Source organism: Bos taurus, chromosome 10, assembly GCF_002263795.3.
Source record: "Bos taurus isolate L1 Dominette 01449 registration number 42190680 breed Hereford chromosome 10, ARS-UCD2.0, whole genome shotgun sequence".
Classification (NCBI taxonomy): domain Eukaryota; kingdom Metazoa; phylum Chordata; class Mammalia; order Artiodactyla; family Bovidae; genus Bos; species Bos taurus.
Genome location: NC_037337.1, coordinates 62,632,129 through 62,644,931, shown reverse-complemented (window position 1 = coordinate 62,644,931; position 12,803 = coordinate 62,632,129). Strand labels below are relative to the sequence as shown.

Below are 12,803 nucleotides of genomic sequence, written 5' to 3'. Positions count from 1 at the left end.
AAGAATGGTAGATCCTATGTATCAGGACACCCTTAATCAGCTCATAAATGCCATTTCTTATGCATGAGTTGCCTCTTACTCTTTGGGAAAAAAACTCCACGCGCATTCTGGAAAGCTTCAGTGCTTCCCCATGGACAGTGACCCCTCAGTGCGCTCAGGAATCTACAGATGGGCCGGAGGTCTATGCTAAAGCAGGACAGCCTGCTTGTCAAGTCCAAGATCGAGTGTTTATGCAGAACCAACCAGGTGCTTTCTGACGAAGTTACACTCTAGGTTCCCCAGTGAAAGATATACAGCTTCCAACCATCAATCAAAATTATTTTTTAAAAATACACAAAAAGAAATGAAATGATGCTGTCCCACAAAAAGATGAGGAAATCACAGTCTGTGGGATTCATATTACCTTTTCCATGAGTGTCATTAATCACCCCAGAGGTTTCAGTAGGAGTATTTTGAGTGTCTTCAAATTTGAAATCTGCTTAATGTGTCTTTATGATTAATTTTTAGTTTTTCTTTTTCCCTTGCAAGAAAGGGATTTGGTGTAATCTCCTTAGATGTGTTTTGATGAAATCCTCGAACAGGCTTTCTCATAAAATTTGCTTAAACTTTACTTGAAAATACAACAGTCCAGTCAGAAACAATGGGCTGACATTACCCGCGTTAATAAAAATCTGTTTGCCACCACAGACATGGAGGTATCTTCATCTTCTGTTACCACAATGGCAAGTATCCCAGAAATTACACCTAAAGTGATTGATACCTGGAGACCTAAACTGACCAGCTCCCGGAAATTTGTAGTTCAAGATGACCCAAACACTTCTGATTTTACTGATCCTTTATCAGGTATCCCAAAGGGTAAGGCCTCACCAGGGAACTCATCTCTCACTGAGTGGAAACCTGATTCCTAATATCTCTGAGGAGTGGATGGAAGTGAACCCAGATGGAGCCACCTCTGCTATTATCACCGCCTCCACTGGCCGCGGTCGCTCCGGTTTTCTGTGGTTATGTGGAGTGCGTTCCTTAACAGCGACAGAGGTGGAAAGCTGAAAGAGTGGATGAAACAGCCACTCAGACAATCTAACCCATGTTGGCTTCTGTCTCAAGAAGCTGGACCCTGCTGGATATCAGAAAATGCCGAGGGCCACCCGGGCAACATCCCAAAACAAAACTCATTAATTGCAAATATCCTGATACCGGCTGTTTTATTTAGGAGCCTTTCCCAGTCTTTTGTTTAGCTCCAGTTTACAATGTGATCTGAGAAGTATTGATATATGCCAGGCACCAAGTTGTTCGAATACCACACACAATAAAACATAACAGAGCACTTGTCTGGAACTATCATTTTCGTCCCATAATAGAAGCAGTTATCAAATAGCTGCCTGTTGAATTACCTTATTAAAGATCTATGACTCTGGGGGGGAAAAAAATCTGTTCTTTAGTGCTTACTAAACTGTGGTATCAGGTTTCCAATCAGTTTTTATGGCAGTGCATTGTCATTTATGATTTATGTCTGTTGATTTTGGATTTTTATGTTTTCATTGTAAACAATTTTATAATCATTCTTCCTCTTTTATTTTCTTTCATGATTCCATTTCTCTCTACTTTTCTTTGTCTTTCACATTGCCACTGAATTCCATTGCCCTCAACATTGATTAAAAACAACTAATGTTTGAAGGCCTTAGTACTTACTAACCTAGAGCAACAGAATCTTCAATTCACTCTGACTTATCTTATTCTGGGATAGCTGTGTTTATAGCATGTAACAGACTTGGATACCTCTTAAACTAACATCTCTAAATGTCTGTGGTTGCATTTAAAAAAAGCAATAATTACAAACTAATTCTTCTTCTTCTAGTCTAATTTAAATATTTCCTAAAATATCTCAAAACAATTGGATAATATCATTTAACTCTAATACATAGTATACTTCCTTAGACTGTCTGGATTTTTTTCATAGCAGACAATTCAAGAGTGCTTCACTCCAAGATGGAATGAAAAAGAAAGCAAACAGGAAAGGTTGTATTTGTAGCTAACAGTGACTAAGCAGATGCTTTTAGTTTGTGAACAAATTATATAGTTTCATGCTAATTAAGAAGAGCATAATTGTCTTAGCATAATTATTTTACCAAAATGTGTATTTATATAGATTCATACGTTTCCCTAATCCCAGTAACTGCCCTTTAATGCTGATTTATGAATTAAGAGAAAATCATGAGAAAGAAAAACATATTATGAATTTAAAATGGGCCAGTTAGAAAGTATATAATTTCTAGCCCTAATTTTTAGATAGAAACGCTTAAAATTTTGTATGTTATATAACAGCTATTTAAGAGGGATTGGAAGGGAAAAGACTAATACATAATACAGATCAATGGAAGAGTTATCCTTTATTTGTAGCAATTGTAAGTGTCTCTGGGGACCCTATTGTGATTAAAGAAACAAATATGAGATTTGGGAGTCCACCTCACTCTCCAAGCTAAGCATATGGACCATGTGAAGGTAGTGTTGCTTCAAGGCAAGCCATTTGCTGGCTAATACAGTTTTAAAGAAGCTCCCCACTCAGACTCTTCTCCTGTGTGTCTGTTGCAGGTGTACGGTGGGAAGTCCAGTCTGGAGAGGCCAACCAGATGGTCCACATGAATGTCCTCATCACCTGTGTCTTTGCAGCTTTTGTCTTGGGTGCGTTCATTGCAGGTGTGGCAGTCTACTGTTACCGTGACATGTTTGTTCGGAAAAACAGAAAGATCCATAAAGATGCAGAATCTGCCCAGTCATGCACAGACTCCAGTGGAAGTTTTGCCAAGCTGAATGGTCTCTTTGACAGCCCCGTCAAGGAATACCAACAGAATATTGATTCTCCCAAATTATATAGTAACCTGCTGACCAGTCGGAAAGAGCTGCCACCCAATGGAGATACAAAATCCATGGTCATGGACCATCGAGGCCAACCTCCTGAGTTGGCTGCTCTCCCCACTCCTGAGTCTACGCCTGTGCTTCACCAGAAGACCCTGCAGGCCATGAAGAGCCACTCAGAAAAGGCCCATGGCCATGGAGCTTCAAGGAAAGAAACCCCCCAGTTTTTTCCTTCTAGTCCTCCACCACATTCCCCACTAAGTCACGGGCATATCCCCAGCGCCATTGTTCTTCCTAATGCTACCCATGACTACAACACTTCTTTCTCAAACTCCAATGCTCACAAAGCTGAAAAGAAGCTTCAAAACATTGACCATCCTCTTACAAAGTCATCCAGTAAAAGAGATCACCGGCGTTCTGTGGATTCCAGAAATACCCTCAATGATCTCCTGAAGCATCTAAATGACCCAAACAGTAACCCCAAAGCCATCATGGGAGACATCCAGATGGCCCACCAGACCCTAATGCTGGATCCCGTGGGACCTATGTCTGAAGTCCCGCCCAAGGTCCCTAACCGCGAGGCATCTCTCTACTCTCCTCCCTCGACTCTTCCCAGAAATAGCCCAACCAAGCGAGTGGATGTTCCCACCACTCCTGGAGTTCCGATGACTTCTTTGGAAAGACAGAGGGGTTACCATAAAAATTCCTCCCAGAGGCACTCTATATCGGCTATGCCTAAAAACTTAAGTTCACCAAATGGTGTTTTGTTATCTAGACAGCCTAGTATGAACCGTGGAGGGTACGTGCCCACCCCTGCAGGGCCAAAGGTGGACTATATTCAGGGAGCACCAGTGAGTGCTCACCTACAGCCTTCCCTCTCCAGACAGAGCAGCTACACCAGTAATGGCACCCTTCCCCGGACGGGACTAAAGAGGACACCGTCCTTAAAACCTGACGTGCCGCCAAAGCCTTCATTTGTTCCTCAAACCACCTCCGTCAGACCACTGAACAAATACACTTACTAGGCCTCAAGTGTGCCCTTCCTTGTGTGGCTTTATCCTGTCTATGTTGTTGAGAGGATGATATGGTAAGGGTACCTTAAGAAAAGAGACTCGCTTGTATTTCAAGAGAAGCAAGTGGCCAAAGAAACTCTTCCTAACTTTGGCAACATCAGAACTTGCCATATGTAGCTACTGCAGCAAGGCTTCTGTGTACTTGCCTGAAAACAAAGGAAGGTGCTGGTCATTCCATTTCTTTTGTTTGAAGCTAAAGAGATGTGTGGCTCTGAGGGGCTACCTGTAACCAGTATAAAGAGCTGATCCAGTGCTCAGAAGAATCTGTCTGTGAGCAAATACTTGAAAATGGGTTCAACTTAGACTGCCATTTTGTGTGGTCTTCCCATTAAATGTGAACATTTTAATATGTATGCATTCACCTTGCCTCTTGCACAAATGTCAAAAAAAAAAAAAATGGTAATGTCTCAAAGAAACGAACTTGTAGATTACCAAACAATTTGCTAAAAATTCAGTCTTTGACCCAAACTGTAGCATCTTTTTCATGTGTGGCATTTTTTTCCGTGCCACCAAGGAACTGTGTTGTGTGTGCATGTGTGTGTGAGTGTGTGTGAGTGTGTGTGAGTGTGTGTGTGTTCTGTCCCCACTAGCATTTGTTTCGGTGCCCATTGCATCTTTTTGTGCTATGGAGTTGTTTACATCGCGCATGACTGAACAAGAGACAATAATTTCTTCCCACAGCAGTCCATTGGGTTCAGCTTTGAGAAAGAAAACCAAGGCTGATTTTGACAGTCAAAATGATTAACTCGACTTCCATGTTACCCAGTGCCAGAATGTAAGAGTACTAAGTAATTTTGTGCTGCTATTCACTGAAACTTCAATTACAGTCTTGCCAGCTTAAGGAGATAGAGACGTTAAGAGGTATCCTTAATTTATCCACCAGTTTCAGTAGTAAAATTCACCAGTCCACTGTGAATCCAAGCCCCAGTGACTCTGTTAACCTTGGACACACTAACAAGGTTTTATTTTTACTGTGTTTGGTTTCTCCCCTGTAGTAAAATTCCTCTTGTTTTAATTCCCCTCTAACCCCAAGATGGAAAAAAAAAAGAACCACACACACATACAAAACAGAAGACAAAAGAAGGGAATGTGAGAGGCTCATAGTTGGCTTAACAGGAACAGTCTATGGGAACCTAACAGTGGTGCAATCATGTTGTCTGTGTTGTGTGATGTGAGAACTTTCTCCTAAGTCATGCAGGTAACGACAGTATACTGTAAATATTACATGTGAGTTTACCTGAATCTGTGCATTTTGTGCCTTATTCATGAGAATGATAGAAGTACTCAAATACGTCAAGTGTTTTCAGTATAGCACATCATTTACTGAGTGCCAGTTGTACATGTTTTTCAACCAGCACCTGAAAAGACTTTTCAAAAAAATCATAACAACGACCTAGAACAATTAACTGTAAAGCAATCCATCCAGATAGCCGCATTACATCCTTTGCCATGATAAACATTCCACTCCTGCTTTCACTAAGGATGAATCAGTGATAATGTGAAGTCAAATGAGGTTTCCCGGGTAATGTGACACCTGCAGAAACCATATAGAGTCATTTATTCGTAGTTTTGCAGAAGCCACTTACAGTTGATGATGTGCAACCCTGACGACTGTTTCAGTTAATATGCTGCACACCACGGTTTATTGAACCTCATCTAGAAAGTATCAAGGCAGAGGAATGCTCCTGACTTAGTCAGACAAATAAGTTCAACTGATTTCCTGTGATGATATCTTATTACTTGGGGGAGGATGGGTTGCAAAAGACCAGAGCATTTTTATACAGAATATAGAATACGGATGCAGTTATTCTTTTCTTTTGAGAATATTGTTTTATAAAGAACATGATTCCCTGAGGTCTCTGGAAGCTCAAAAGCTAAAACTTCTGTTTTTGCAACACTTCAGCTTTGAAACTAAAATAATACAGATTGATAATAAATTAAACCAACCAACGATAAACACTACTCAGTCCACTGCCGACAAACCTGTTTGAATTCACCCTGCCAATATTAATCCTGGCGTGCGGAAAATGGAACAGTAACTGTATGTGAACCCGGATAACATTTTGTGACATTGTGCTGCCTTGTAGTTTGTAATGTGAGTTCTATCAGTATTTATGTTGAGATTTCTAACACAAAATCTAGTCTCTATCCTGTTAATTTAATCTTTAAATGCTTTATTCATTTGTGCAAAGGTAAACACAGATTGTATCTTTTTTAATGGTACGGCATAAAAAGTAACCCTAAAGTGAAGTGGCTCTATACTGTTTTATAGAGTACTTTAACATGTATAGATATCTTGTAAACTTGTATTGTGGATGTGTAAATAATATGTACTTTGGGTTTTTAACACCGCATGTAAAGTCAAAATAAAATATACAAATCATTATATTCTGCCTCTAGATGTGCAAGAGGTTTATAAGGTGTCATATTTTTAAATATCTTTAAGTCAGTCAACACCAGTGAGAGCTTCTTTTAAAATATACCAAAATATTCTTACCTAGAATACTTGCCATCAAGTCATGGTTATTATACATTGCTCTTCTTGCAGGCTGATACTGATCATCAGAGCCCCTGAAAAATGTACAATACAGAAAACCAGGTGAACTGTATTATTTAACAGTCAAATTCTTCAGGCCAGCATCCCAGTGGCTCAACTTGTTCAACGTATTGTTAGTTCAACAGGCTTTTCCTTTTTTAACTTTTTTAGAAAATTTATTTTTAATTGGAGGATAATTGCTTTACAATATTGTGTTGGCTTCTGCCATACAACAACGTGAGTCAGCCATAATAGACATGTATCCCCTCCCTCTGAAACCTCTCCCCACCCCCCATCAGAACTTGCCACAGAGTACCCGGTTGAGCTCCCTGTTTTACACAGCAAGTTCCCACTCGCTATCTGGTTTACGTATGGTGATGTAAATGTTCCAGTGCTACTCTTAGTTATTCCCACCCTCTCCTTCCCCTGCAGCATCCAAAGTCTGTTCTCTATGTCTGCATCTCCGTTCCTGCCCTGCAGATAGGTTCATCAGCACCATTTTTCTACGTCCCATGTGTATGTGTCTATATGTTACTTGGTTTTCTCTTTCTAACTTAACTTCACTTTGTATAACAGGCTCTAGGTTCATCCACCTCACTAGAACTGACTCAAGTACATTCCTTTTTATGGCTAAGTAATATTCCATGGTTATACGTACCAAGCTTCCATCTTCTTTATTCATTCATCTCGGTTTCTTCCATGTCCTAGCTATTGTAAATATTGCTGCAATGAACATCGGGGTACCTGTTTTTTTTCAGTTATGGCTCTCAGGGTATAAGCACAGTAGTGGGATTGCTGGGTCATATGACAGTTTTATTCCTAGATTTTTAAGGAGTCTATCTGCATACTGTTCTCCATAGTGGTTATATCAGTTTACATTCCCACCAACAGTACAAGAGGGTTCCTTTTTCTCGACACCCTCTCCAAAGTTTATTGTTTGTAAATGTTTTGATGATAGCCATTCTGACTAGTATGAGGTGATATCTCATTGTAGGTTTGACTTGCATTTCTCTAGTAATGAGTAACGTTGAGCATCTTTTCATGTGTTTTCTGGCCATCCATATGTCATCTTTGGAGAAATGTCTGTTTAGGTCTTCTACCTACTTTTTGATCGCACTGTTTGTTTTTCTGGTATTGAGCTGCATGAGCTGTTTGTATATTTTGGAGATTAATCCTTTGTCAGTTGTTTCATTTGCAATTGTTTTCTCTCATTCTGAGGGTTGATTTTTCATCTTGTTTATAGTTTCTTATGCTATGCAAAAGCTTTTAAGTTTAATTAGGTCCCACTTGTTTATTTCTGTTTTCATTTCCATTGCTCTAGGAATCTGGTCAAAGAGGATATAGCTGTGATTTATGTCAAAGAGTTCAACAGGCATTTTTAAAATTTGTGATTTGTATTCTCACATGAAATTTTTAATATCATTTTAGTCTAAAATTATAACTGGTAAATCAGGTTCCTGTGAATATTGATTGCTGTTTGGTACAGGATGTTTCTCAGTTCCATCATTTCAGTTGAATAAGACTGTAGTAAGATATATGTTCCTCAGGTATTGAAATGGGAGGTAAAATCATGATTCCATTTGGTTCTCTTAGCATGCATCAGTTAGTAGCTGCTGTCATTGGATTTGGAAAAATAAATGAAGGAAGAGACAATAAGGGAAATGTATCTTCAGCCTTGTTTCTCCTTGGCTTTTTGAGCATTATATCCTCTTTCATTTCCATTGTCTATCTCTATTAAGTTGGTGTTTATCATACTGACTGGCCATTATACCAGTTTTCCTGGGTACAGCGATTTTTTTGTTCTAAAGTGCATCTTTCTCTTTTCCCTTTATGGCAGATTCTAGCCTTTTTAAATCGTAGACATCTTTGATAACTTAATAAATGGTATGGACTGAGAACTGAATTTCTTTTTTTTTTTTTTCAGGAGATTTACAGACCCTTTAAATCATATCTATGAATCCTCAAGGTAAATGCTTAGATGCCATTTGAAAGAAATGGGGTTAGAGAACTTGGAGCTTTTCATAAGGAAGGCTTTGTAAAGAAATAAATAAATTAACCAAGACATACCAGAATGGTGGTGGTGCCAGAAATCCCATTGGTTGGCATTTAGGTTACTCTGGGAAATAGGACAAATGAAATGCTGGTTCAGGCTAAGAAGAAATGTTGTCTCCCATGCAAGGATCACCGAGGTGCTGGCCAGGTACCAGGAGGACTCACCTTCCTGCTGAGAGAAGCCAGCTTTCTTCTCCTGCCCTCCTAGCTCTTCTTCATTCTCCTTGTTACGGGAGGGCAAAGAACAAGGTGTCCAAAAATAGCTCAGGGTCCAGGTCTGGGAGCTGGATTCAAATCCTGACTCCACTGTTCATCAAGTCACTGCAGCGCTGCACCTCTCTTTTCTTGAACTTTTTATTTTTTATTGGAGTGTGTTGATTAACAATGTTGTGTTAGTTTCCAGTGTATAGCAAAGTGATTCAGTTATACATATACATGGATCTAGTCTTATTCAAATTATCTTCCCGTTTAGATTGTTACATAATACTGAGCAGAATTCCCTGTGCTATACAGTAGGCCTTGTTGGTTATCTATTTTAAATATTAACAATGAATACATGTCCATCCCAAACTCCCTACCTATCCCTTCCTCCACCCTTCCCCACTGGCAACCATAAGTTCATTCTATAAATCTGTGAGTCTGTTTCTACATTGTAAATAAATTTATTTGTATCATTTTTTTAGATTCTACGTATAAGAGATATGCAATATTTCTCTTTCTCTGTCTGACAACTTTACTCAGTATGACAATCTCTAGATCCATCCATCTTGCTGAAAATGGCATTGTCTCATTCTTTTTAATGGCTGAGCACTATTTTGTCGTATATATGTACATCTTCTTTGTCCATTCCTTTATCAACGGACATTTAGGTTGTTTCCATATCTTGGCCATTGTAAACAGTGCCACAATGAGCACTGGAGTGCGTTTATCTTTTGTGGTCATTTTTTCCTCTGGATATACACCCAGAAGTGGGATTGCAAAATATAGTAGCTCTATTTTTAATTTTTTAAAGAACCTCCATACTGTTCTCCACAGTGGCTGTACCAATTTACATTCCCACCAACAGTATAGGAAGGTTCCCTCTCTTGATTTGTTTTCTTATTTTTGAAAGGAGATGGTTCAACATCCATTTCTCTGACAGTTCTATGGTATCTGTCAACTCTATAATACCATTAGCTATTTTATGAATGCTGTGCTTAAATATTACTCTTTCAATAGCTTGGTTTGTAGGCCTTTTATGACTGTGAGAGGCCTATTCCATGTTAGATGTGAGATATGTGAGATTGGCAATAAAATAAGGCATGAAAACAATGCATCTTAAGTCAATCAGCTTGTGTTTATATTTGATGCTTACCTTTTTTGCATATATAACATGCAAAACACTTAAATATCTGCTAACATTGCATTCTTTATCCAATAGATGTGAAGCCATAAACAAGGAGAAACTGGGCAGATAATAAAATCAATCTTTAATTCACAGAGGAATCAGGGGATAAGAGGATGGGGGAGGGCACTCAAATCCTGGATATCCAGACCATGAATCTATAGGGACTCACATATTAAGGAAAACAGAATATTTCTAGACTCTGTCCCATGATATAATTCTTTTTAAAATTAGGTATTGATTATTGTCCCATGATATAATTCTTTTTAAAATTAGGTATTGATTATTGATTGATAAATCTCTCTGCTGCATGTACTTTGGCTAATTTTAACCGCTAGTGCTGGGTGTGGGAGAAGAGGAGTATGATAATATGTCATTTGTTACATACGCACTGTTACTTTGGACTGCTGTTCATTTGTGTGAGATGGATTCACCTGATGTTACTGTAAAGACTGACTTAAGGCCAGTTAGAGAAGCTGTGAGAGGGAAGATTTGTCAGTGTCAGACAGCCCAGTCCAGCAGAACTTTCTATACTGATGGAGATACTATATCTGTGCTTTCCAATAGGGTGGCTTGGTGGTAAAGAATCCACCTGCAAAGCAGGAGACATGAGTTTGATCCTTGGGTTGGAAAGATCCCCTGGAGAAGGAAATGGCAACCCACTCCAGTATTCTTTTCTGGGAAATCCCACGGACAGAGAAGCCTGACGGGCTACAGTCCATGGGGTCGCAAAAGAGTCTGACATGATTTAGCAACTAAAACAACAACAAAACAGTAATGCTGTATGTTGGAAAAGGATTACATTTGTCATTCCCATTTTCAAGATACAGAAATTGAGATCAGCGGGCCTGTGACAACTATGGAAACATAGATGACAGCCAATTTACAAATCAGGGCTAACTCATGTATTTTCACACTCAGGCCCTGTGTGCAAAGCAGCGCACTCCATGAAAGGGCTGAAAGAGAATATCAGTTTTCAATCAGAAAGGGTGGCCTCTCTCTGCATTTCACATATAATGAGGAGAGACAAAAAGGGTAGGATAATTACAGTGTCCGGGGGTATGTGCCAAACACGGAGTGAAAAATGAAACATTTAGTCAATCAGTCACATGCTTGGCCGTCATAATAAACATGTCAAATCAATTACTTTGAAAAAAAAATCCATGAATTAAGTTGATGCAGTACTGTAGGCTGAAAGCAACCAAAGAGGATATATTTAGAGATGTTAAAAGAAATTAACCTGATGTGACCAAATTGTACCCATCTAAGTTTCTGGGCATCATGCCAGACCTACATCTGTGGACTGTCAGAGAGTCTTTGGAGAGAATTCACTTTATTTCTTATTTTGGAATTTCTTTTACATTGAGCTGGGGTTGTAGATTGGGAGTTAAACACAGTTATATTTTTTCACTTTTCCCTATGGTTGGTGGAGCTAGAGGAGTCAGACTTCATCTTGAAGGAGAATGTATTCTGTTGATATGAGCTACCTAGCCTTCTGTGAGGTCTGCAATAAGCCCATAGAAAATGTCTATCAAAGCATCAAATTTGAGGATTGTCTTGGGGGTTTTATTCTAATTCAGGTGGCAGGGTCTGACCAGACATTTGCAAATGTTAATGATAGTAAGCAGAAAGGTATATACCACTTCACATTTTCAAATCAGGTTCCCCATCTAGGGGATTAGAGGGTTCTTTAACATTCTGAATGGAGCATGCCAAAGGATTGGAGAGTTTTAGAAAGTGTAAAAAAAGAAATGGAACTTTGGGGTACTTTTGCTAACTTGAAAACCTCAGGTGTTAGCAGGTGTTTGGAGTTTGAGATAGGTTCCAAAATTCAAGGACATTTCAGGTTGAGAGACAAGACCATTCACTGGTCTGGGCAACCTGGATGTTTCCTGGTCAGTTACAAACCTGCGGCAACTCAAAGTTTAAATTGAACCTTAAAATTCAACCTGACTTGACGACAGCCTGGTCAGACTGCCCAAGTGAAGGCTGTCCCCCACATAAGCCCATCTGAATACCAGGACTTACTTACTAATCTATCATTTCCAATTACCCATGCAACATGTCTCAAGAAAGGTGGAAACTGTTGAACTCTTGATGTTGGATTAATTTACACAACTATCATACATTTATTTAATGAAAATAGTAAAATATTTGAAGAAAGCAATGGAATTCAAATTATTTTAAATACAACTATAAAAAGGAGTCTGGAAAGAAATACACAAAATACTAAAAAGTGGTTGTAATCATTAAAACTAACATATTTTGAAATGTACTTCATTCAAACATATATTTTGCTAAGTTTGCTTTAGGCTTTCCTGTGGTTCAGTGGTAAAGTATCCACCTGCCAGCCAATGTAGGAGATGCAGTTTAGATCCGTTGGAGGGGAAGATCCCCTAGAGAAGGAAATGGCAACCCACTCCAGTATTCTTGCCTGGGAAAATTCCATGGACAGAGGAGCCTGGCAGGCTACAGTCCATAGGGTTGCAAAGATTGACATGAATGAGTGACTGGGCACACATGCACACACACAAGTTCACTTTAAAAAGGAAAAAAAAAATCCAGGAGACCGCCCCTGATTTTGATTAGTTATCTGGTCTCAAGAAAAGGTGACTTCTGTCTACTGCTGGAAACCAACTCCATGAAGCTTTGATTTAGCTGAGAGGGAGACGTCACCATGATGATCGTCCTCCGTATGCTTTGGTTTCTAAGGTGTCTAAACAGTGTATTTCGATTTTAGCTGGAGATCCTAAGACTGACGTGATGGAATATGAAAACTGAAAATCCCAAAAGGCAGAACAGAGGCTTCCAAGGGAAGACCTGGGGCCCAGGCAGAGAGGCCTAGGCAGCAGCTGAGCCGGGACAGGAGCAGATGCTGCGAGTCCAGAGCAGCACCTCAGAAAGG

The 12,803-nt window shown here is 39.4% G+C and overlaps 1 protein-coding gene across 16 annotated transcripts in view; it reads left to right on the top strand.

The window, feature by feature from the left end:
* Positions 1-6,312, top strand: part of SEMA6D (semaphorin 6D) — a 58,569-nt gene extending 52,257 nt beyond the window's left edge. For 9 of the 16 annotated variants that reach the window (XM_059890399.1, XM_059890397.1, XM_010809338.4 and 6 more), the window contains 2 exons: positions 688-855; positions 2,590-6,312. In XM_059890399.1, coding sequence (XP_059746382.1) covers positions 688-855; positions 2,590-3,878 — 1,457 coding nt within the window. In that variant the 3' untranslated portion in view covers positions 3,879-6,312. The remainder of the gene's footprint in view (positions 1-687; positions 856-2,589) is intronic. The other 7 variants (XM_059890407.1, XM_059890405.1, XM_059890404.1 and 4 more) reach the window with 2 other exon arrangements.
* Positions 6,313-12,803: the final 6,491 nt, after the last annotated feature.